The 27,569-nt window shown below is 40.9% G+C and overlaps 1 protein-coding gene across 1 annotated transcript in view; it reads right to left on the bottom strand.

The window, feature by feature from the left end:
• Window positions 1-2,933: 2,933 nt before the first annotated feature.
• egln1a (egl-9 family hypoxia-inducible factor 1a) overlaps window positions 2,934-27,569 on the bottom strand; it is a 49,884-nt gene continuing 25,248 nt past the window's right edge. The window contains exons 2-5 of the mRNA XM_039783542.1: window positions 13,985-14,104; window positions 3,834-3,970; window positions 3,682-3,749; window positions 2,934-3,549 (exon numbers count right to left, since the gene is read on the bottom strand). Of these exons, the coding sequence (XP_039639476.1) occupies window positions 3,494-3,549; window positions 3,682-3,749; window positions 3,834-3,970; window positions 13,985-14,104 (381 nt within the window). The 3' untranslated portion in view covers window positions 2,934-3,493. The remainder of the gene's footprint in view (window positions 3,550-3,681; window positions 3,750-3,833; window positions 3,971-13,984; window positions 14,105-27,569) is intronic.

A 27,569-nucleotide genomic window follows, 5' to 3' on the forward strand; every position in this document is an offset into this window, starting at 1 on the left:
TCCTTTATATATTTATTTTTCAGGACTTTGAAAGCCGTCCACCACCAGGGGGGTGGGGGTACAGTAACGGCCGTTTTACAGTTGTGCGGAGGCTCCACGCAGAGCTTTCGCCGTAGCCTACAGTAAGTGGCCTGGTGTTTATACTTGTGCGCTGGTGTGTGCGTCGAGTCGGCACGTGTTGTGTGTGTGTGTGTGTGGGGAATGGGTGATAGAGCGAGGGAGAAGTGAGAGAGTGACGGCGATTACCGTTGGAGCGAGTAGTGACTCTAGAGTCATAGTGAGATTTAAACAAAGTGTCTCCCCTGTGTTTTCTGACTACGGTGGGAAATCTGGAGCAGGAAAAGTGAACCCTCTCCTCGATTTCATGTTGTTTATGGAGAAGGAGAACCAGGACATGAGCCGGGGGAAATGCAACGCTACCAAGCCACGGCCGAGCGATGTCAAATTTTTCGAGATGTGTGCGTCAGGCTACGGTCTAGGGTCCGGCGTAGACGCAGAGGGGTCTGCGGGGCTACGCCGTCGATTTTACGCACGACTATAAAATGGCCTTAAGGATGGGACGCTGTTGCCCTTAGTTGAGAGGAGGTAATCGGGCGGTGGAAGGAGCACTTTGAGGAACCCCTGACTCCAACTAACACACCCTCTAGAGCTGGAGGCTGATGGGGGTTCGTCGTCAATTCCCCTGGTGGAAGTCCCTGAGGTAGTCAAACAACTCCACTGTGGCAAAGCCCCGGGGATTGATGAGATCTGTCCAGAAATGCTGAACGCTCTGGGTGTGGAGGGGCTGTCTTAGATGACACGCCTCTTCAACATTGCGTGGAAGTCTTGGACAGTGCCTAAGGGGTGGGAGACCGGGGTGGTGGTTCCCCTGTTCAGAAAGGAGGACCAGAGAGTGTGTACCAATTACAGGGGTATCACACTTCTCAGCCTCTCTTGTAAAGTCTACTCCAAGGTGCTGGAAAGGAGAGTTCGGGCCAAGAGTCGGACCTGAGATTGAAGAGCAACAGTGCGGATTCCGTCCTGGTTCTGGAACCACGGACCAGCTCTATACTCTCGCAAGGATCCTTGAGGGGGCTGGGAATATGCCCAATTGCCCATCCTGGAGAAGACGTATGATCGGATCCTCCGGGAGATACTGTGGGAGGTTCTGCGGGAGTTTGGGGTGAGGGGGGTCCCTTCTCAGGGCTATCCAATCCCAGTACGTCCAAAGCAAGAACTGTGTCAGAGTTCTCTGTAGTCGGACTTGTTCCAGGTGAGGGTTGGCCTCCACCAGGGCTTCGCTTTGTCACCAATCCTGTTTGTGATATTCTTGGACAGGCGTTTTCGAGGTGTAGTCATGGGGGGGGGGGAGGGGTCGCAGTTCGGTGGGCTGGGGATCTCGTCGCTGCTTTTTGCAGATGTTGTGGTCCTGATGACATCATCGGTCGGTGACCTTCAGCACTCACTGGATCGGTTCGCAGTCGAGTGTGAAGCGGCTGGGATGAGGATCAGCACCTCTAAATCTGAGGCCATGGTTCTCAGCAGGAAACAGATGGAGTGCCTACTCCAGGTAGGGGATGAGTCCTTACCCCAAGTGAAGGAGTTCTAGTACCTCAGGGTCTTGTTCGCAAGTAAGGGGACAACGAAGCGGGAGATTGACCAGAGAATCGGAGCAGCACTGTTGTCACTGTTGTGACAAGAGAAAAAAAAAAGATCTAAGCCGAAAGGCAAAGCTCTTGATCTAAGAGCTCAATTTTGGTTCCTACCCTCACCTATGGTCACGAAGGCTGCGTCAAGACCGAAATAACTAAATCGCGGGTACCAGGAAGTTGGCTGGCTGGCGTCTCCCTTAGAGATAGGGTGAGAAACTCCGTCATCGTGAGGAACTCTGAGTAGAGACACTGATCCTTTGCATCGAAAGGAGCCAGTTGAGGTGGTTCAGGCACCTGGTAAGGATGCTGGTTGTGACAGTACAGCTGAAACTGGCTCAGAGTTGGACATTAAGAGCCCAAACATTCTTCTGATAAAAGGAACATTAGAATTTGTGGCAGAACAAAAAGACCAGCAGGCTAGACATGTTTCGCACTTCTCCCCATTTTATTGATGAGCTGTTTTTAATAAATGGTTGCGTTTTAGAAGCACTAAATACATAATGTACCCAGGAATCTAACCGAAGACAATACTTTCAAATTTAGAAAGTGATTTGTTTTATCTACAATATGTAATATAAAAAACATTCTCACGATGTATGTACTTGCGAGGCTCACGTTTAGAGATTGTCTTGGAAAAGGTCTGCATTGGTTTTAAAATGTTATATTAGTGACTCATTTTTATTAGAGCACTAATTTGTTTGTCATCTAATGCATAAATTGTAAATATAAAGCCATTGCTCACTTAAATCAAAGGCTAAAACAAATTGTACATAGTGCAGGAGATTAAATAACCTTAGAAAAATCTATTTGCAAAGCCATTTATACAATAGTGATAGTAGAATTTGCCACATGATCAATATGCTATAACACTTTAATCACATTATCATATTTTCAGTTTTAGTGATAATCACTGACATGCTGTAGTTTTCAGAACAGTAAAGACAATGATGGGGGGGGGGGAGGAGGAGTTGAATTTGCTGCTGGTTGTCCAAAAGCTAAGTATGTTTTTCCTCACTTCTCAGAGTGAAGAATTTTATGTAATTAATGCCTGGGTCCAGAAAATCAGACAATACAGGTGCAATACACTGTAGGCCTGCAGAGGGCAGCATGAAACTGCATATAGTGGAAACAGGACAGCTTGAGAGGCAGTAGTCATACTGCTGTCAGATGTAGGTTTTTCCCCAAAGCTGTGCCAATTTAAATGAGTTGTTGTATTAAGAGAGAGTAGGAGGCACAAGACAACAAATGACAGTTAGCATCTACTGTGCTGAAAATGACTGAATTCAAACTAAGACCAAACAATTTCTGTCAGAAAAAAGATTGTTTTTTAATTCAGATCAGTCCTCATATTATTGCAACCTCAAGTACATTTTGCAATACAGTAGCTTATAACAGCTAATTCCATGTGAAAAGCATAACACATTAAGCATATGCAGAACACTGTACCTTTAAGAAATTAACCTTTAAGAAATTAACGGCAAAAACAATATGCAAAAGATGTAGATTCTCTGGAAGCTTAATTCCTGTTGATTTTCTGAAAATATAAGATGTAAGCGCTCTTCACCAAAGAGGTGAAAGGGGAGATAGACAAAAAAAAAAACACACAATCCCTTTCAGTACAATGTCATGACATTCAAGGTCCTCTGGGTTGCCCCGGTTTGTGGAAAACAAACAGAAATCACAGTTTTTGTTTGTTTTGTCTCCATAAGAATGCTGTTTTGCCATGTAAAACACACACACACACACACACACACACACACACACACACACACACACACACACACACACACACACACGCTCTCTATAGGCCACTTCACAGATAGAGCACTTAATGGCTGTTTGTGGGGAATGCAGGCCCCCCCCTAGCTGGGATCTGATGGTTTACCAAGTTCAACCTTTACTCCTTTTTCTCCTGCACCTGCACACAGGAGGAAAAACAAACACGAGATGATGTAAAAAAAAATTTAAAAAAGCATTAAAAAAACAAAAAAAACAATGAGGGCCTGAAACAATGGAAACAGGATTGTGTAGTTTGTACATCAAAACCTACCCGTTAAGTACTTTTCTTTAGCTCTGGCACGCTCATCTGCGTCAAAATACCACACCGTGATGGCATACCTGTGGAGACAATTCGAGAAATAAGTCACTGCATAATAGGCCGGATGATCTGAGCGTGTGCAGTGGACCGACTAGGATGCTGACCTGGTGGCAAAGGCGGGCTGAACCTCGTGAGGGTTCCGTCTGTCAGACCAGAACAGGAGCAGACGGTCAAATTTGGGCTCTATGTCGGCAAACTGGGCCTTTCCTTCTGGGAAGATACGAAGAAGGCCACCGTGCTCCTGAAAGAGCAGAACAAGAAGAAACAACCCCCATTAATGTATACAAATCTGAACAAAGCAATAGCAGGAAGGTAAGGAGACACTGTAGGAGGCAAACACTAAGTGAAGTGTCCCCAGTGATCACGTTTTTTTTTTCTTTTTTAAATAATATTCCCGTTGCGTTCATCCGCGTTAAAAAGTAAACATTCATTGAAAGGAGATGAAGTCTCTTAAAAACTGCATGTGTTACTCATACGAAAGATGCACTTAAATATATCTCATGTCGGGCTTTCAAAATTATGAACATAGGACGACAATGTTAAGGAAAAGGGTTGTCCAACTAAGGGCTAAGAGGAAAGCTCAGGATCGGAAGCAACAGTGGGGGGACGGCTTTCCTGTGGAGGGATAGGAAGAATAACCCACAGGAAAACTGCTCTAGCTGGATAAAGGACCTGGGGAGTGAAAAAGCAGATTGCTGCAAGCGTGCCGCTCAAACTCTCACACAGCTGATATGATAGGCCCCTCTCTTCACACGCAAACCAGTAGAGCAAAAAGGTTCACACCCTTTGTCAGGAAAGTAATGCTATTCCCATTTATACTACTTGAATGGGGGGGAATGCCGGTGGTGTGACAAAACTAAATTGAGCACAATGGGGTCATAGAAGACAGGAGAAATGTTTTTTTTCTTTTTGCAACACGTAAGCAGCTCACGCACCACTGTTTTTATCAATTGTTTGACTGCACATAAATCCTAACATTCAGGGTGGCGGCCTGTAAATGATAAGAGTACTAGAGCACTAGGGTTGGATAGAGAACCGATTCCTACTTGGAAATCTGTTAAAAAATTACGATTCCAGTGGATTTGGTTTTAAATCTGATCATGGGTTCCAAATTTAACATGCACAAGTTTTGGTTTCCGTAGCGGCCAGGGGCTTGTTGTGTTGCAGCCACGGAGCACAGTAAGCGGCGCTCTAGTGTGGTTTTGTTTTACGTCGAAAAAGCCCGGTAAAACTGCAACCCACCACTGAATCAAAATGAAACTTTCCTCTTATTTGTGAAACAAGCATGTGACCCGTTTCAACTCCACCCCTCAAAGAATCGGAATTGAGAATAGATAAGAACCGGAATCGAAAGAAAGAATCTCAAATGGAATCAGAATTGTTAAAATCCAAACGATGCCCAAACCCTAGTGAGCACAGGATGACCCCTTGCCTGCAGGGCATTACCTTCTGATCTACATCAAGCTGAATTGGACTAAACGCAAATGACAATTACAACCCAAAGATGTCTGTCTGTTAAAAGTCCGGATGGATACAAGCAGTATCCTGTATGATACACTATGCTGTAACCCAAAACAGACCCCAACTGACTTTTAAAATGTTTTTTTTTTAAGTTAGAAAGAAAAATGCACATGGTAATAAAATCCAATAAGTAAAAATGACTCCGCATAAATTAAAATGCTTTTTGGATGAAGGTTACCGGGTACCCGCAAAAATGAATGAATGAATGAATGAATAAATAAATAGGTAAAATTGGTTCTGTTTATCGGCTCCTCAACAACTACCCATTGGCACTTTTTTTGGAATGGATGACGCTGCGCAAAGAAATATATTTTGTTTTGTTTAGGCAGTGTAGGCAAGAATCAGCTGAGTGCAATGGACCGCAGGTTTTTATACTCCGCTCTGATCGCTCACAGCTGTTTGCCACCATCTCTCTCACCCGCGCACACAGTACACACACACAGTACACACACACACACAGTACACACACAGTACACACACACACAGCACACACACACACACAGTACACACACACACACACACAACACACACACACACACACACACACACACACACACACACACACACACACACACACACACACACACACACACACACACACACACACTTTACACACACAAAAAAAAAAAAAAAAAAAAAAAAAAAAAAAAAAAAAAAAAAAAAAAAAAAAAAAAAAAAATATAAAAACATTTTTGTTTTTTTATGTATGCAAATAAATTAGAGAATGACAATAAAGGAAATCTTAAACTTGAATCTCAACCCAGTGGTATGTTTTTTTCTCCAAAACCTAATGAATATTTGTTTTTTTTGCGTTTTAACTCTTGTGTTGTTTATATTGACCGCCATTTCATGTTTGAAGTTAACAAGCCTGCCTGTGTGTGTCTGCGAGCAGCGTGCTGAGACACACGGGCAGAGTAGAGCGAAGTCTCAGAGAGAAGAGCAGACGCAGTAACTCAACGCTCATGAAGCAATGTCTGGAAAATTATTCTAATTCAATGTTTTTTACTTTTCATGCAACTGGCTAATTGTAAATGGCCCGAAGTATGTTGGATTTGTATGGATTTTGTATTTTATTTATTTAAACAGGGACAACGTACAATATACATTAACCTTAGACAGGAGAGATGCATTATACCAGGTTGTAGCACATGTGCTAGTTTCCACCTGTAGTCCCTGGGCAGGCTGATGTCAACCCTGTGTCATTTCGGCGTGTTACAGCTACAGTGAATAAAAAAGAATGAACAAGTTATTATTAAATCATGTTATTTAATAACAACCAAATTAAACTGTATGAAATGAATGGATAGGTTCCTTAAACAGTATGAAGTGAATTGTGAATATATTTGAATATGAATTGTGTTAATGTTTTTTTAAATATTTGTTTTTTGTGCATTAAGCATGTGATCGGTTTTCACTTGGCCCCTCAAAGAATCAGAATCAAGAATTGTTAAAATCCAAAGATACCCAACCCTACTTTGGACGTAACATGGTTGTCATTTTTTTGCAATGTATTTATTAATTATTATTAATAATTACCTTTCTATATCATAGTTCTTATTGTTAATGTACAGTCCACCATTCCTGCACTGGATTCAAATGACCTACACAAGGTGTATGTAGTGTATGAGTAGAATGTCATCCAGAGTTTTATCTATATCTATATTTCAGCCGTGCCGTTTGTTGTCACTCTCCTACAGCAATATCAGAGCTGGCTTAAGTTACTGCTGATGCAAACCCAACATTTCCTACTGCTGCTCCTGGCAAAACGCAGAACAGCCACAGGAAACGCAATAATAGAAAAAGGCGACAGGCTGCACCTCCAACTCCTCATCAAGGTAACCAACTAGGGATGTAACGGTATGAAAATGTAACATTACGGTCATAATGACCAAAATGATCACGGTTTTCGGTATTATCGCAGTATTTTTAAAAGTCTGTTCAAGTATGTATGACACACCAATTCGTATTTCGTGTTATCAAGACGCATAATCGCTTTTTAGCGTGTTTATCAACGCCGGTCAGCCGCCACTGACCTACGTTTGAATTTTCGCCGTAGCAAGTAGAATGAAAGGACGCAAGTACGTAAATTTTTTTTTTGTGTTACTAAAGCCTTTCCCAATGTTCTTTTCCTATACGCAACCTTTTTATTTATTTTTTAACACGCATGACGTTCTCGCGATAGTACGGCACGTTCTCGCGATAAGACGCCACGTGGTGCGTGTATACAGCGTAGACATACACGTGGATAGCTCAAAATGCGTACAGATAACACGCCATTTGAAAGTGGCGTGTATGTTTACGCAAAGTCATGATGCCATGTTGGACTTTGAGATCCAGGAAGATTTATTTACAACTCGAACATGAAGTTGTATCTGACGTTGCATGTGAAGTTGGATGTAGTTCTGAAATATAAACAAATAATAATGCACATTAATAAGCATCTGACTTACTATAAACATTTACCAAAACTAAATGTTATAGCCACCAGCATATAACAAGAAAAAATACTAAGAATTACCTTCATTTCTCTGTAATAATTAACATACATGTAACATATTGCTCAGTAACACAAACTGAGAATAAGCACGTGGCTCCACAGCACTAGTCTGTTTACTGGCATTGCACCTTGCTAGTAAATTGCCCTAACACAACCTGAATATCAACACGTGGCTGCACAAGTAAAATTAAACAATCTGCACATCTATCAGCTATGCAATAAGAAACACAGCAACAGCAATATTATCAAAGCGATAATATCTCTCTCTCTCTCTCCCCAAATAAATGTCATGTCGTAACACGGGCTAAACATATCCACATTGTAGCAGAACACTTATTAAAATATGAATAAACATAGCTTTAATGTTTACACAGATAACGAGGCAGTAAAACCCATGACAGTTTAACAAGCTACAGAATAGTTTTAACTTACGTTCGGGGCTACACACATGACTTCAAGTGTCCAAAAACGGGAAAGGAATGATAAAGAAAAAAAGTCAGTTTACAGCTGCTGTTCTGTCCCCTTCTCTTGTCTGAGCGCGAGTGATTGACAGGCGATCAAAGCGATGACTCTCGTCACTGATTGGTCAATGATCTCAGGAGAGTGTTACTATGGCCTTTATTACAAGGCTGATAAATGTCCTGAGCGCTGTCATCTCCTCCTTTCCCCATGATTCCAACTTCAAGAAATGCACTGTAGGCTACGCAGTGCGCCCACACGGCAACTTCAGGAGACTTGGATGAAGCTGGGAACACGCAGTTTCCACACTGTGGTGATAATATTTTAAATGAAAATGGTAATTGTTATCAACATTTTTACCGTGGTTTACCATTAACACCGGTAATCGTTACATCCTATAACCAACCTGCTGTTGTGTGGAAAAGTAGCTGTGCCATGCGCAGAATAAAATCAGAACACACTTGCACTTTCTACTGACTGACAAATGCAGTTTGTTTGGCTGCACTATAAACAGATATGTCAGTTGACCTTCCCTTGTATTTCTGAATGAGTAGCTGCTCAAGGAGTGTATGCTGTAGTAATAAACAAAAATCTTATCTAGACAAACATTTATGTTTTTGTTCCCCTAGTGGCTGGTGGGAAAGAGCTAACGTGTCGTTGCACAGAACCATCTGAAAAGCCGCCATTGGAAAGTGTTTGTAAGGACAGGCACTTGCAAAAAAATACTTGGCAGGTGAATGGATAAAGCATCTGTCTATCACCATCTATCACAGGCTAAAAACATCTTTTCCATCGAGAATAGCCTTCAGTGCCATTCTTTGCTTTTCTTCCAATTAAAAAAAATACTCTTCAGTTCTGATATTACTGACGCTATTGCAGCAACTAGCCTAACCTCTTTAGGAGCAGCAGTTGTTGTTTTGAACCAACAGTCGCCTCTCTGTGTCATCACACACACCTAAACCACACCCGTATCTTCTAGTAGCAGTAGTTTGGACACAAACATTACTTGGATTTTTGTGTACTTGATCGTCTGAATTCTCACGTGATCTTGTGATATCACAAGAATCCAGGAAACAGTGGATGGAAAATGTCTGACACCCTGTCCAAGTAACACAAATCTAATCTAGCCAAACCTAACACCCCTATGGCAGCTGAGAGCACGTTTCACAAAAGTGCTACTTTCCACAATGTGATTCATGCCATGTGTTAAGCGTGAAGGCTGGATGGTTCTGGAAGAAATGACAGGAATGATGACTACTGATTGCTGAATACTGAAGCCATGACAACGAGTGGTGTGAATATGTCTGCATGTCTCTGTGTCAGCTGTAATAGACGGGTGACCTGTCCTTGCCTCTCACAAAATGCATGCTGGGAAACACTCCCACCTCCTGCTACCCTGAGCAAGATAAGCAGTATATACAAAAACAGATAGAACTTTTTATAGCAATTTTGAATCCTAACAAAAAGTATCTTATTTCACTTGTTATTATTATTATGTTTCTCAAAATAGCAGCAGTTAGAGAGGGCTATTTTATTAGGGTTCATATTTACAAATTAAGATATTGATTAGAATTTCTTTTTTGGGGTGCAATTTAAAGCATACTTCACAGAGAATCTGTACTGAAAGCAAAGTATTTCCAATGGCGGATTCATTTTCTTCTACTTTGACTTTTGATTGCCTGTATCTTTTTCCTCCCACTTATTTTTGTCACATGGATGCATGCAAATAATTCAAAAGTTGCAACTTGTTATGCATTACGGAGGTACACGATGTACCACACTGGGACTTGAGAATAAATATATAACAAATACTTCAGTATCATAGACGTTGATGATTATTAAGTTTAATACTTCTTAATTTCTTTAATTCTATACAATGAGCCGTATTACTATGTAATCTGAGCTGAAATATAAATGTTTGATTTACAGTACAGTTAACCTGACACCCACTCGCTGCATTTTCATAATGATTGTGTATAGATGTGAAGCTGTTGCAGAAAAACATGATCGAGAAAATTGTGGGTAAATAACTGAAACAACTGAACCTGAACATTACAAAGCCATGTCATTCTCTAATGGAGCCCCAGTATCCTGGCAACCAAATTCTATAAAACAAAGCTCATCACACGCCTAATAAACGGCTTATCAGAGATCAGATTGGAATCATTTACATGTCTATCTGTCATGGCTCGTTTGAATAATTGAAGATAAGTGAAATCATGCAACAGCTTAGTTGATTAACATAGGGGCAGTATGACCCACCTGATGCACAGTGTGTCAACAGGAAAAGAGGTAGTCATAGAAATAGAATGAGAGTAGAGTGGACATTCCCATTCAAATCAACATAACAAGATGGTCAGAACGGCGGACATTTTTTATCAATCAATCAATATTCATTTGTCACATGAAATCGTACAGATAAAATGCCAGTGAAATGCTATCCCATCAGCTCATTCAACTTGTGCATGATTCATCACAAAGCAGAATGTGGCTGACAGATCGGCACACAGAAAAAGAGTCACATTGATATTAGACTACTGTTAGCTAGTAGCTGGATTAAACACGGTTAAAATGGTGACAGCTAAACGGTGTAATGGGACTGTATTTCACTGTAGAGGATTCCAACAGCGGGACGTACAACAGTCTGCTGCTAAATCTATGAGCTAAGAGACACAAACTAGCACTTGGTCACCAATGTTGTTGGAAAAACAACACAGAAGGGACTAAATGTTGCGTTTAGTTGAAACTGGTAAACCTCATGGTGCACTCAAAGTTATTGTAAAATATACTTTTTTTTGTCATTTGGCAGCAAATTTACATTTTTACCCCTCCTTTTGTCCTCAGGTCAAATTTGACCCGCTTTCAACAAGTTTCTATATCAGAAATTTGGGTTTCTTGCAACCAAATTGTCAAAAAACAACAACATGGATGGTTCCATACAACGCTCTTCATAAGTAATATAAATGATCAGTTCACTACTTTCATTGGATTTGTTTCATTCAATTGTATAGCATTTGAAAAAGAAAATGATAAAAGAATGTTGAAAAAAGTGACAAATGTTGGAAAAAGCTTAAAAAACGTTGGAAAAAGTGGCAAGAACGTCAAAAAATAGCACATTTCAGCAACAAGTCAATTCAAAACGATTTAATTAAAGCATTAAAGAGCAGTTTAAAAAGAGATTTTAAAAAAACTGCCTAAAATAGAATAAGATACAAGAATGAAAGTAACAGTGCAGTGTAAAAAAAAAAAAAAAAAAATATTTATTTGATTTAATAGGTTGTAGGGATATGTTTGGGAAGGGAGAGGGAGGGGTTTTATTTTGTGTGGAGTGTTAAATGTTCTAAATAAATAACATGTTTAAAGTAAATAAGATGAATAGGTTTGGAATTATTTTTACAACTGAAATACATTTTTTACTGAAAGTACCGAAAAAAGTAGCGTTGCAAAAGACAGGTCACTAATACCTCTCAACTTGCCTTATTGCTTGTTTGATGGTCATACTCTGTTCAGTAACACTCATAGCCAGAAGATCGACTCTTGCATGGTCTGCACTCTACCACAAACTAGCATCCAGAGGCAAAAACAGAGTTTCCTGTAATTACGTAATTTTCATATGCAGGTCTGGAGGTCAAGTATGTGAGGAAATCTGGAAGACAATCTCTTGTCTACTTATGTGTCTTGTCATGTCACCGGCTCATCAGAGAAGCATGAAAGCTATGGACAATCTAATTTAATGAGGTGTGTGGATTTACTTTGTTTTGGTTTGATGTTGGATGGAGATACATTGATATACTTTAAAGGTGCAATATGTAATACAGACAGCTAGCGTTAAATAGTTACTGCAGTACAAATTCAAAATACTGGAGAGAGCCGTCTCCCCCGGCCCCTCCTCCACAGAATCGAAGTTCACGGAGGTTGCCAGGTTGAGAACGCAGCATCCAACAATGTTGCTAGACGCTAGTCTCACATAGCCAGACATTACTTCACAGCTCAGCAGAGTAGCTAATGTTAGATGCTGGCTATGTTGACAGTCATAAAAGCACGTGCTCATGCGGAGCTCTCCCCCACCCCACTGACAGACACACTTTCTCGACTTAAAATTACGGCAAGAACCGCTAAAAACACCACTACCTCACTGCCCTCTATACCAGACTGACAGACCGACTGTATGGCTTAAAATTACGCTAACAATTGCTAAACACACTGCAAACTCACGGTCCTCTCTACCCGACTGACAGCCACACTTTCTTGGTTTAAAATTACTCACCGGTTGTCGGCTACAGCCGCTGAACAGGCTACACGGTTGTTTTGCCAAAGTAAAATTGTATGTTTCCATTATGAGGAAGTCAAACTTGTGGTTCCTGTCATAGGTCTGTCAAGGTGGTTGTAAACAGCCATGGCCCCTTTTGCCTGGTCCTCCGGTATTGTTAGCAGTTAGCAGGGTTAGCATGGCAGCGGTAGCCAGGACCAGTCACGATCACTTCACTGGCTGTGTCTCAATTGTTTTTGCGAGTAACCAACTCGAGTACTCTATATAATTCAATGTGAGTACACAAATGTTGAAATGACTGAAAATTCCCGCCCCTAGAAGCCGTGCTAAATTAGCCTGAAGCTAATGCTTACCTGTTCAGGAGGAAATTAGCCAACTCTGTGTCCTTTTGGGCGTGGAGCTGTCTCCATCTTTCAAATACATCTCCAATATTTACCTGGGTTTTGTTACGTCTCAGGTCATGCAACTGTTAAACACTGAGTTTTTATTTTTATTTTTTTAGTTTGGGGTAGAATCTATCTCCATTGATCTTGTTCGTTTGTTTGCTGCTTCCATGGCTGTACTACAGCTGTAGCGCGCTGGGTTTGCGATTTTACAGGTATATGTGGCAACACGGCCCGGCCGTCAAACTGGGCAGTTGATACTAACACACACAGGCCAAAACACAAACAGACATTCAGTCACGGAAAGGAGAAAATACTGGCTTTAGCATTGTTGTCAGAAAAGATAGCATTTCAACTTAGTTTGCTTAATATCTGATCACATATTGTGGTCATTTTTGGATTTAATACAGTAAATTTTTTATAAATGTCATTGAATGTGCACAGTGACTGAAGGCAGGCCTGTATTCAACTGTTCACGTCAGACCTAGGGCAGGTGGTTGCTTCGAGCACCAGGTGAGTAGGCTCGGTCACACAGGACAATGCCGTCAGTGAAAGGAAGGCTCATAGGCTTTTTCAAAGTTAAAATATTTGACTATTTTATGAATGTCCCTTCAGCAAAACACAGCCAAAACCCAAGTGCACCAAAACACCAAAATTGTTTGAAATGCTTATTTGATCCATATAGTTATTTTTCAGCAATGAGAGTAATAAACTACTGCAGTACCACCTAAAGTCTCTGTCTTCTGTCTGCCCATGTACTTTCCTCCAGGAGGAACAGTGGATTTGTGGAAGGTAGCATGGGGGCTCTATTCTCTTTGATTTGGTGTGGCGGGATTAGCAGGATCTCTGCGCTTTAATGGGATTATAATAAGGGAGAGTAGCCAAACAGCAACTACTGACATGTAACCTCTTGTTATATACTTGTGACAGGAACAGCCGACATATGGCTTTTTTGATAAACATTTTGTTTTGGTGGTTATTTCAGTGAATATTGCAAATCACAAATGAATCAATGTTCATAGCAAAAATTATAATTGCAAACAAGAGAATCTAATAAAGTTCAAATTGGAATAATTACCATCTAGTACTAGTAAACATTATTCCCTCCACACATCGCTCACATACCTTGGCAGTCCAATCTCTATTAAGGTAATATATGCATGTGACACAGCGGCCATCGCCATTGGGATTATCCACATGACGCACGTATCCTGTTCCCTTTCCAGGGTAACACGCCACCATTGCCTGAAGACAGGAAGATAAAAAAGCATGATTAGTAAAAACAGATGCATAGAAAGCACACACATATGCATTCAATGTCTAGATCTTATGTGTCATTAAACAAGTTAACAGTACTGCCTGAACTTAAAGAAGGAACAGTCAAGGGTGCTTTGCTTTAAAAGTTGTGTGTAGGTGCTGCAAATGCAGCTGCAAGTGTGGATGCGGTCGGTATGAACTGGGGATGTAGAAGCTGCTCAGACGGCCTTTGCTGGCCCGTGATGTGGATGCAGAAGATGGTCTTGGCACAGCTAGATGGCATTGTCCCTGCCTCACCTGCACCAAGACCGATACAAGCAGGGGCAGCCTACAACACAGCTGCCTCATTATAAACTTTAAACTAGCGAGAAAATAAACCGGAGATATCATGCAGCACGTCAACTTCCCCTTGCCTTTTCCTGCGCTATTAAGACTTGCATGATCTGCTTGGGTGTTGGCAGTGAACCCGTATGAACTGGTGTAAACCTCTTGTTGTAAACAGTGTAAAAAGTCCCTCGGAAATAAGACACAAGTGGTGACTCGCACACTGCACACAGAGGGACTGTGACAGAAGCACTTGACTTTTCTTCAGAGATAAGACTTCCGTGGAAGACTGCAATATTAGACTGCATATAGTATATCAGATATCAGACCATGAGCACTGGAAATTAAAACCAACACTTGAGGGACACCATGCAACTGTGTGGAGGAGCTGAGGTGAGTGGTGAACGTGCACAAACACACAGGGCAGATTCAGCCCTCATGCACCATGTCTAAGCAGTGATATGACAAACAAAGGCAAGTTCCGCCACATTCTTCAATGCACTTGGATGAACATAAACCATAGCAACATTATTATAAGCACTCACAGCAGACTAAACTCCGTCACTCGCTCTCGTGCCAAGTAAAATAATCAGTCAGACTTTCTATGTTTGAATCTTGAAAAAGTATCCTGTCTGCAGAGAAGATAGGACACACTATATTTTAAAATATTTGGACTTTAAGGAGTTTAACAGAATCACTTAATTAAGACTATGGAAGTCTGTCAGTCCACATACTGTACTTCTGATAAGATTAATTTTATTGTACTACATACCAACTGTTAAGGCTGCTCAATTAACAGAATATTAACTGCGATCACTATTTTGGCGTCTCATAATTAATTGAAGTATGATTGACTGCGATATTGACGTTTAAAATGCTTGCTCCGCTTATAGAAACTCCTGCTGCATAACAAATCAAGCGCTTCCTAGTCTTGCCTACCGGATGTACAGTTCTAGGATAAAGCCTGACATCTGGTGATGTCTCTACCCTTCCGCTATCTTTTTGCAAGGGCACCGTCACTGCATCCGGGGCTTAGCGCTGCCCAGGATGGTGGCCACCGGTGTAAAGAAACACCACAGCAAAAGCCAGAGCATTTTTTTTCTCCTATCCTAGAATAGATAACTGGTAATAATGGCATAATAGCGATGCATGACTTAGCTTTTCCTAAACTAACAGACCGTCACCAGGAGGTCGATCAAGATGTTTCGGCTTCACTTTTGGGGAGCTGTCATGCAGCTGCTTGCGCACCCTGCAGCCTTCGAAAAACTTTTCTGAATGTCGCGGCTGCAGCACAGTAGCAGAAAAGTAATATACAAGGATAGGAAAAAAAGAATAAAATGTCTCGAGCAGAAGGCGAACACAAACATTTTTTAAGCCCGCAGGATGTGAGTGTTTGATGCACCAAAGACGGACTTTGCAGGGTTTCCCGCAGCATTTTGCAGCTAAGGCGGCCGCCAAAGCAACACACGCCTGCCGCCTTAACTACGTCGTCCAAAAATAAATAAATAAATAGTATATGACTGATATCCGCTGTGTTACTCTTTCCTGTTTTCTCCCTTTCATTCTAAACCACACAGTTGACAACCTGCAGGTGATGGCGGGGGAAACCGGCTCGGACATAAACGCCACGGGCAACTGTGGACTTGCCAGTCTCGTAAGCAGTTTCAAAGTTTGGACACACCTCATTCAAATGCGTTTCCTTTTATTTTCATGACTATTTACATTGTAGATTCTCACTGAAGGCATCAAAACTATGAATAAACACATGTGGAATTATGTACTTAACAAAAAAGTGTGAAATAACTGAAAACATGTCTTATATTTTAGATTCTTCAAAGTAGCCACCCTTTGCTTTTTTATTAATAAGGGAAAAAAATCCACTAATTAACCCTGACAAAGCACACCTGTGAAGTGAAAACCATTTCAGGTGACTACCTCATGAAGCTCATTGAGAGAACACCAAGGGTTTGCAGCGCTATCAAAAAGGCAAAAAGATTTTTCAGTTATTTCACACTTTTTGTTAAGTACATAATTCCATATGTGTTCATTAATAGTTTTGATGCATTCACTGAGAATCTACAATGTAAATAGTCATGAAAATAAAGAAACACATTGAATGAGAAGGTGTGTCCAAACCTTTGGCCTGTACTGTGTGTGTGTGTGTGTGTGTGTGTGTGTATGGGATATATATATATATATATATATATACACACACACATATATATATATATATAATTTTATATATTTGCTGGAATGCAGAACAACATGGAAGTGAAAGCACTGTTTATTAAATGCAGTCCTGGTAACTGTATTTCAAATTCTGTACGTGTAAATTCCTTTCAAGCACAGTGTGTAAAAAAAAACATCCTCATCACACATACGTCTGTATCTTATTTTCCTACGCATCTGACCATAGTTGCTTGCGTCAGTCCACATTGTGCTCACATCTGTTAAGTGATGCAGGTTACCACTGCAATGCACGGTATGAGGGCCTTCAAAGCCGAAAAGCAACAAAACTCCAACATAAAAATGAGGGGGATGTGGGGTGGGGCGGAGGGGGGAGTCAAACCGACAAAGGTCTTCCTGTCGGTAAGACGCAATAAAGTTACAAAAAGTGTGTGTGTGTGTGTGTGTGTGTGTAAAAGAGAGGGATAGCGAAAGAGGGGCACAGACAGGGATAGCACAGGGGTGGGGCTGGTGCAGAAGAGAGGAGTGATCTGAAATAAACTTTGACTCCTGGCCTCCTTCCAGAGGGAGCAGTATTTTAATGGTTGTGCTACGTGCAGAGCGTGAGGAAGGTTGGCTGATCCTCGGCTATTTCGCCCCTCCCACCCCTAACTGCTTGGCTCACACTGCAAGGCTGGAGATGGGTAAACAGTCTCTGCTAAGAAAAGTGTGTTTGTGTGGATTTAGATGTGTGAGGGTGGTGTGTGTGTGTGTGTGTGTGTGTGTGTGTGTGTGTGTGTGTGTGTGTGTGTGTGTGTGTGTGTGTGTGTGCTGACTGAAGGTGTGAGAGCTTTAGCACTCCGCAAAAACTCGGACACAGCAGTTTCGCCTTTCATTTCCTTGGACTGGACAGCTGCAAAAACTCTATAAAGGTTCATCTACTGCAGGGAAGCTTAACTCCAGCACAAGCTAAATGATGCACCTATGAGCATGCCAGGTAGGGTCGTACTAAAATATACAACAAAAGCATATTCATGTGCAAACATATTCCTGATGAATATGCCATTATTCCAGCTAGCACTTCTCAAAACCAACAACACTAGGTCGAAATCTAATATATGTACTGTATGATCAAACTGCTAAATTGTGGCCAGATTGTTTAGGGTTGGAATGTTAATGATTAACCGTTTAACCGTTAACCGACAACAAGAATTTTGACCGAATAATAATAAATCCGTTTCAAAACGATAAAATAAATAAATAAACATTTGCATTTCTTAACTCCTAGTGCAAACTTTGCACTAGGAAATGGCATTTTAAGCAAATTTTTGTCTGCAGGTTCCATAAACTGTATGAAGTGAATTGTTAATATGTACAAAATAAGATTGTGATTGTTTTTCACCTCACCCCTCAAAAGAATCAAAATCTCTGCGCCGCAGAGCACACAATGTGTAGAAATGCGACGAATGTGAACAAAAGTGTGCATTTACACACGAGGCACAGCAGCGTAACTTTTTTTTTTTTAAGCGTACGGATTATTCCACACACACACACACCACACACACACACACACACACACACACACACACACACACACACACACACACACACACACACACACACACACACACACACACACACACACACACACCTCCGTGCAGACAGCGTCTGTCTCCATGAAAACGAGAGAAGCCGGCTGGCGAAATTCACAAGTTCACCAAAGGTTGCTATCTCGTGAACACATTAAAAAGTGCTATAAAAAAAGAAAAGAAAGTATATTCTGAATACAATGACCCGACCCAACTCTTAGCAAACAAGCGATTGGGCCTGCTTAAAGTGATGGTTCGGAGTAATTTCACCCTAGGGTCCTTTGCACCATGACCTCGAGCCAAACACCCCCCCAGAAGCTTTTTTCACCTGGGTCGAACATCGGGAGAGTTAGCGTAGAGTAGCGTTATCAGCTGAATAGCTTAGCGCAGGGGCTAATGGATCCGAAGTGTCTCTTAACATTACCCCACTAATAATGCCCAAAATGATACCAAACGTCTACAGTAGTACAAATAGGTTATGCACTCATAAAGCGATGGATTGTAAAGTTTGTAATTACACCAGAAGTTTATGTAAATAACACTTGCCTGCTGGCTTCTGCTCTCTGCTGTTGTTGTTGCTGCTCTAAGACGAGGTGCTTAGGGCCGTCCACAAATTACAACACCGAAAGAGATGCAACAAAAATATTTTTTAATTTAAACTTATTTTTTAAAGTAAGTACTGTAGAATAACTAGCAGGAGACAAGTTATAATTGAGGTAAGTTTGGAGACATTACCTTATTTAATCATTAAATTAATAAATATTTTTGTTGCATCTCTTTTCGGTGTTGTAATTTGTAGACGGCCCTAAGCACTCTTACTGCCCGGTAGTAACAGCAGCAGCAGCAGAGAGCAGAAGCCACCAGGCAAGTGTTCATAAACTTCTGGTGTACTTACAAACTTTACAATCCATCATTTTATGAGTGCATAACCTACCGTAAAACTTCAAATAATAGCCGAGTCCCAAATAGACGCCTGTCTATTAACAAACTTTCTTTTAGTCTTCACTTTTTCTTAATTCTCTCAATACCACCATGGAGACAAAAAGAAAAAAGTATGATTTGACATTTAAGCTGACAGTTGTCAAATTTGCCGAACAAAATTCGGGAGAAGCAGCGGCAAGACGTTTCTCGATTGATCCTAAGAGAGTGCGAGAATGGCGTAAACATAAAGCAGAACTGCAACGTCTGTCCGAGGAAGACGACAAAAGGGCCAGACTGCGAGGTGGAGGGAGGAAGAAGGTCAGTGAAGAGCTGGAGGTGAGCGTGTGTGAGAGGATCCACAGCATGCGGGCAAAGCATGTCAATTAATGGCCTGTCTCTTATAGACGCCTGTCTCAAATACAAGCCGGTGCATTTTGGCGATTTGGGTAAATAGAAGCCCGGGCTATTATTTGAAGTTTTACGGTATTTGTACTACTGTAGACGTTTGGTATCATTTCGGGCATTATTAGTGGGGTAATGTTAAGAGACACTTCGGATCCATTAGCTCCTGCGCTAAGCTATTCAGCTGATAACGCTACTCTACGCCAACTCTCCCGATGTTCGACCCAGGTGAAAAAAGCTTCTGGGGGAGTGTTTGGCTCGAGGTCATGGTGCAAAGGACCCTAGGGTGAAATTACTCCGAACCATCACTTTAAGAAAGACTTAACTAGTGACTTAACTAGTCGCAAGTTTGCGGTAAAATGCAGTTGGGTTGTCAAGGTCAAAACACTATATGTAGCAGCGAATATATGTGAATCAAAATAAACATATTATAAATAATGTTATGTCATTTTTTATTCTTACACTGAAGGTTTGCTGCTTCAATCCAGATGAGTATTGAAAAGTATTTTCCGCGACTGAAAAAGGCACGTGTTGAGGATGAGGACCAGCCTGAACCGGAGATATCAGTCTGAAACAGAGCTGAACAGTCCGACCAGTGTAATTAGTTATGTTATTAATTTGTTTACAATATTTTCAGGCTTCAACCAGTGAAAGACAGAGTCAGGGAGAGAAATAGATAGATTTGTTAGGCATTGAAGAAAGAGTAGGAGAGGACAGCATCCAACAGCGTGTCCTCCTCAGTTTTTGTTACTTGATTGTTACGAAAATAAGTATTTTATACTCTCCGATTTTCACGCACAACCATTTCTAGGGTTTACAAAGAATCGTCTGAAAAAGGAAAAACATCCAGCATGCGGCAGTTCTCTGGGTGAAAATGCCTTGTTGATGCTAGAGGTCAGAGGAGAATGGGCCGTTACAACCGAGGTACGCAGCAAAGCATTTGTGAAGCCACAACACGCACAACCTTGAGGCGGACGGGCTACACCAGCAGAAGACCTCACCGGGTACCACTCATCTCCACTAAAAATAGGAAAATGAGGCTACAATTTGCACAAGTGCACCAAAATTGGACAGTTGAAGACTGGAAAAATGTTGCCTGGTCTGATGAGTCTCGATTTCTGTTGAGACATTCAGATGGTAGAGTCAGAATTTGGCGTAAACAGAATGAAAACATGGATCCGTCATGCCTAGTTACCACTGTGCTGGCTGGCTGGTGGTGTAATGGTGTGAGGGATGCTATCCTATCAATATGGGCCAACATTTCTAAAGAATGCTTCCAGCACCTTGTTGAATCAATGGAACGAAGAATTAAGGCAGTTCTGAAGGCGAAAGGGGGTCAAACACGGTATTAGTATGGTGTTACTAATAATCCTTTAAGTGAGTGTATACCCTGTAATGTAATTGTAAGACATATGATGCTTTTAAGAAACTATTGTAAATAAAGCAAACTGTTGCTAAAAAGGAACTACACGCTGTTTTCATTTAACGTGAATCGGTCCCCTGTACTACCGATGTCTTTCGTTTGGTACCCAAAAATGTACCGAGTTCGGTACCCAACCCTAGTCAACACCCTACAAATGTAACACACACACACACACACACACACACACACACACACACACACACACACACACACACACACACACACACACACACACACACACACACACACACACACACACACACACACACACACACACACCTGCTTAAACATGCCTATTCATTTTGAATGAAACTGGAATGCAGATCAGCTAGTATCTGCAAATGCCAACATTGTATGAAGTACAATTTAACTCCAGTTTGACTTTCATGTGATCTGGTCATGAGGACCCAGCAAGCCGATATGCAGTACAAGAGACTCCACTTTTGATCAAATCTTCAGTCAGAGGACCACAGATAGCTTGGCGCTAAGACCTTGATGAAAAATGCAACATGCAGCAGCAATAGACTGAATCAGTGTAGCAGTTTCACTGATTCTTCATAATAAGACATGCACTATTACTACTGTATCTGTCTATGCATGTTAATCCTTATTATTCACTTCTCTGACTGCACCACTACAAATTCTAAAAGTGATATTGAGATAGAGTCCTGACAGAACTAAATATCTTAATATAAACTGGTCTAAATGAACTACAGTATCAAAAGGGATGATGATTTCTCCATCCCAACATGGCAACTTCTACATTGCAAGAGGGTTTTCTTCGCAATTTTCACCTCTGGCCTTTACTCCTGTTTGAGCTTCCATTCCTCTCAGCCACTTATTCTTCCGCATTCCTCTGTGGCCCTCATTAGGAGGTTGACCTCACTTGTTTGTTTACATTCCACAGGCACAGCTTCGGAGACCCAGTTGCACTTACAGGCAAAGAGTGAACTAGTGTTCATTTCAGACAATTACTTTAAAGTGATTGCCCGTAAGATTTTCATTATTAAATTGTCTAGAAAGTGAATATCCAGTGTTTCCCCAGGTTGTGCGACTTTGGCTACATTGAACGCGTATTGTATGCGGACCATTAGTAGAGCGTATGTGCCGCGGAATGTATGTTTTAACTGGCTACACCAGCTGCGCACACGTGGCGTAGGATTGTGTGAGTGACAGACAAGACTGAGAGCTTTTGCTTTTGAGATTTTTGGTACAGCACTGAAAACGTCAATTTACTGTCAGCTGTTATCAGAGGACACAGGTGAGGGAAACAAGAAATAAAAACAGAAACTCTCAAAATGAAACTGCCAATATGCTTATTCGCAGTCATTAAGTAGTTTCCTGTACAGTATATTGGTAGTTTAATTTAAAGAACTTACCCAAAACAATGTTAGGGGAAACACTGATCAAAATGTTAGTTAAAACTATGGTGATTAAGCATATGACCCACTGATGAAAGCACTTGTCTTTGCTGCTTTGCCAAGTAATAGACCTTTTTCACGGCAGACATGTTGACATGTCATAGTAGGAAAAGCACAGGTGTATTCAAAACCATTAATGATGGCTGCATTCCACTTAGGAGAGGCCCTGGTATTAAACCATTAATGATAGCTGCATTCCACTTAGGAGAGGCCCTGGTATTTTGCCAGCATGCACAATGACACAATGACTGAAAGAGCTTACTGGGACACTTGATGGAATCGAGCCATCGTTAAGGTTATCAATTTCATCTGTGCTTTTCCTACTATGACAAGTCAAAATATCTGCTGTGAAAAAGGTCCATACAATCTGAGTGTCTGGAGCGACTTTCCCGCCCTAAATTTAAATGCAGCGCACAGTAAGTGACGCCATTTATGTCAGTCAGCGGGGGTTGGTCTCTCCGTCTGCCCAGCCGGATATGCTGCATTCCACTGTACACCGAAATTGGGAACTTCCGACGCAAAGATGCAAAGAAACAGTACGTTAATCGGCCGGGTGCCTACATTTCATTACTGCTGACTCACAATGGCGTACCAACAGATAGAGAAAGAAGACCGTCCAACTTCGAGTCCAAAGAAAAATAAAAAACGAAACCCCGGTCTGTCCTCCCTGTAATGAACCACAGGGAGGACAGACCCTGTGGTTCATTACAGGGAGGAATGAACCACAGGGTCTGTGCGACCCACAGGTTGCCGACTGCCCGCTCTTCCTCTGCCTTCACTTTATCATTTAAGTTTATATCAAATTGGTAAGATGCCCACCGCCGCTAGTCTAAGTGCACTAACATTACCCGGGCTGGGTGTGCACTGGCTCCACTCATTTGACTGCTAACGCTACGTGCTAACACAGTCAACAGTGCTAACGCAGCTAGAGGGGGTCAGGGATGTGCAATTTTTCAGCATGCTTCACTGCAGAAAGCGTTGCGCCTCCCCGATAGCTAACTGCTAAAGCACTATTGACCATGTTAGCACTAATAGCACGGGTAGCTACGTTAGCTGCTGCACCCCTGGCTATATCATCTCCACGGCTGTGTGATATTTTGTTATGAGACAACGTCGCTGCTGATAGACCGGTGACAATTTTATTCATTACAATGACCCAAGGTCACTGTAATATCCATGACAATGAGTTGTTCAACCAGAAAATAAATAATAAAAAAATAAAGTTTAAAAACACATTATAAACGCAATGACGTCGCGTGTGTGGGTGTGTGTGGGTGGGTAGGTGTGTGTTAACACAGTGGTTTAATAGCGTTTGAGTAAGTTTTACATTGAAACTGCTGTTAGGAGGAATCATTTTGTGTAGCTGGAGTGTTTTAAGAGGAAACTGATAGAGAAACGGGTAAAGGGGTAGTTGTGTGTAATATCATTTGAAGAAATATTGCAGTTAGCATATTTGAAAGGTGTGATTTGTGTTAGGTTTCTTTTTTGTTATTCAATCTAACAGCTAAATATTATTTGTACATTTAAGTTATTGTTCAGTAAACAGTACCTTTTTTGTTAAAGAGTTGTCTGGGGTCAGTTATTCCAATACAGCACAATAGATTTGCTGGTTAAAGTAGGGTGGTAAAATAGGTAAACCTTCGTAGTAGCTACCTTAAAGAAATAAACCCAAACACTTCATCATTCCAGTCTAAAGTTACTTATTGCAGCTTGGGCATTGCACTTGACAATGCAAGTTTGTCAAGTCAAATATCCTATATGGCTTTAATAGAAAAATGTTTTTTGACGCATCATGATGCATCGAGATATCGAATCGAAGACCTGATGATCGTAATCGAATCGGGAGATCAGTGAAGATTCACACCTCTAGATTATACATGGGGGAACCCTCCCCGTGTGGGAGAGACTAATCTGTCCCATGCAAGTCATGTGCTCATGTTTATTTTTCTTCCTCATTCTCAATTTGTCTCAGACAACTGCAACTCAAACCTCAAATAAATCCAACAAACTGGATGGGACACGACAAGCACAAGCAAGACTTACATGTGTATGTGAGGTTAGACCCACAGATTTACTGTTCACTAAAACACATGCTTTTTCTAAATTTAGTATTTTTTAGTATTCCCAGTTCAGTTCAAGGACATTGTGTACAATCATGTACAGTCATTTCTCCATACCTCCAATGTTAGCATGAAAACAGGTGACTAAGATCAGCTGCTGGCAGTGAACGCATTTCACTGGCTAATATATCAATTTAAATCAGACATGCAGTGGGTTTACCATTCCATGACTTTATCTAAATAACCTGCTGCAGTGTTTCCACTAGAAAAATATTGGTGCCAGTCATATGACCTGTAAGGTTTCATTTTACCGGTAAAATGGGGAAAGTTCAGGTCAAATATTTCCTTTATTGCGCTTAAAAACAATTGATAGGCAGGCTATTATAAAGAATAATATCATCAAGGCATGTAGATTTATACTATTTTTTTATTGACATGTAGGCTACTTGCTACAGGCAGAGAGGCCAAAACAAATAAATCAATGCTCATAACATTTTAAAGTCCTTCTCTGAAGAAAATATAATGATGAAATAAAACAATACAAACTACAGTTTTTTTAAACAAGCTACAAATTACAGTACAAACAAACTGGCTCATAACATCATAAAATTCCTACTTGAATTGAAATAGCCTAATTAAAGTTGGCAAGCCAGATCTAATAAAACAATAAAAAACAGCAGTAGCCTAAAGTACTTCCCTTTCATATAGGTTAGGTCTTTTCTCAGTAACGCCGCTAACCTTTAGCTGCCGGTTTACCCTAATTTTACTTTTATGATTTCCGTTCCATTAACCATTGGTAGTTGTGTTAAGCCGCGACAGAGCTCAGAGAAAAAGTGAGCGCCCTACAGCGCGACAGTTAAATTTCGGCACCAAAACAACTAGTTAAGTTTAGGGAAAAGATCGTGGTTTGGATTAAAACACTCCTGAGGAACAAACACGCGTTTCCTGGGTGAAAACCTTTTGTTTTCCCAGGGAAGCAAATTATGCTCCCCGGCTAGAAGGCGCAGTGTTTTATGTATTCACAATATTTCCCTGTTTCGCCATGGCTTGGGCTTTGACTTTCCTGTCACTTTCTTTTTTTTAAGGACTTTTCCTTTATGTAGAATAGCTGAAGAGAGACAGAAAATGGGGGAGCGAGAGTGGGGATGACATGCAGCAAATGGCCTCAGGTTGGACTCAAACCTGGGCCGCTTGCAAGGACTGAGCCTACATGGGGTCCGCTCTACCAGGTGAGCTAGAGGTCGCCCCGCTCTGTAGTTTAAACCTACGGTAGTTTACTGTATTCAATCAGAGCGAGAGAGAAACATGTAGTTTTTTCCATCATACGCTACAGTCTAGTCTTTTTTTGTAAAGAATAAAACATGATTGTTCATCGTTTAATAGAACAAAAGATATGAAAATCACTGTAGCCTGTTTTATCACAATTCAAATTGTGCAGAGGGAATTATTTCCACTGGTCATTCTGACCGGAGACAATTAGAATTTTCGGTCCTCATCATTACTTTCTGGTCAATCACCGGTAATTACCGGACAACGGAAACTGTTGAATTCAAAATAACTAATATGTAAAATGACAGGAGAGACAGTGACCACCTTGCATGGTACAACACAACACCTTCCGTTAAAATGAGAAAAGCTGAAACACTTCAGTATGGTCAGTGGAAAAAGCAGCAAAAAAGAAAAAAAAAAAAAAAAAGAAAACACCACTCATGGTAACTCCAGGCCAGCTGCCATAACATCAAATAATGATGCTTTTCACACAATTAGTGTTTTTTATGTCAACTAAGGTTGTTGGCTAAGAATTTCCATCCCTTGCCCAAAATGCAAACCTCTACCATATGTTTACCGCTTCATGTAGAACAAAATTGCATGTATGTGAATGATTTTGCGGAGCCTCGAGAAAAACCTCAGTGTTTCTGCTTACACTTGCAGATTTGTCACGACCGCTACAGAATCATAAATAATAAAAATTCCATTATGAGATCAAATGGATATATAAAGCGTAGTGAAGAAAAAGCCCTGTTGTTGCTTAAGGAATTTGATGAAACCGAAAGGGCAAGCTTCAAAAGTGTTTTAGTTGCCTTTTTATGGCCTTTTTCCAGAGGAAAATGATGGATTAAAAGTAGGAATTATTTTCAGTTAGTTATATATAAACTGTGCCTTTTATTATTTGTCATATACTTATGTATCACTAATCATCTTTATTTTGCAGAGAATGTTTGGGAACACTTTACTTGAAGGTATCGACATAATCGTCACATGACACTGTCATAACTATGACATGACACTGTCATGGACGTGTCATAAATGTTATAAACAAGTCTTAAACGTTTATGACTTCTGTCATTAAGTGTCATTCGGTTTTTGTCATGACAAGTTGACATTGTTTGGGTTGTCTTGATTATGACAACTTGACATCAATCAAAGTGACATTTCCAGAAGATGTCTTGGTCATGACAAGTTGACATTAAATTAGTTTGGGATGTCTTTATAATGACAACTTGACATTGACCAGGATAACATTATGTCAAGTTGTCATGACAAAGACATCCTCTGGTTATGTCATCCTGGTTAATGTCAAGTTGTCATTACAAAGACATCCCAAACTAATTTAATGTCAACTTGTCATGACCAAGACAACTTCTGGTAGTCAAATGTTTATGACTTGTTTATAACGTTTATAACACGTTCATGACAGTGGCATGTCATAGTTATGACAGTGTCATGTTACAATTATGTCGATACCTTCAAATAAAGTTACTGAATGTTTTTGTTAAAACTATTGCGGTATGTTATTACCATTAGTAAATTATCAGTTGGACTTTTTACACTCAACAGATTCTACAATGTTCACCAGAAAGTCCCGGTTCAAGCATTACAAAAGTCTCCCTGTACTGGATTCATCCTGGTGCTCTGCCACCTCTATCAGCAGGGCTCAACAATAACGGTTGCCAGATTGCCTGGGGCAAGTAAAATGCTACATGGGGCTTGTAAATATAGCAACTCACGCATTGGATCAAAACGGATTGACGGAGCAAACTCTCAGTTGAAATGCTGTAGAAACTGCTATACACTGGCATTACAGTACATTTGCCCCTGTTGTAATGTACCCTTCTGCCATCTAGAAGTGACTTTTTCTGTACCAGC

This window comes from Perca fluviatilis, chromosome 19 (genome assembly GCF_010015445.1).
Source record: "Perca fluviatilis chromosome 19, GENO_Pfluv_1.0, whole genome shotgun sequence".
Classification (NCBI taxonomy): Eukaryota; Metazoa; Chordata; class Actinopteri; order Perciformes; family Percidae; genus Perca; species Perca fluviatilis.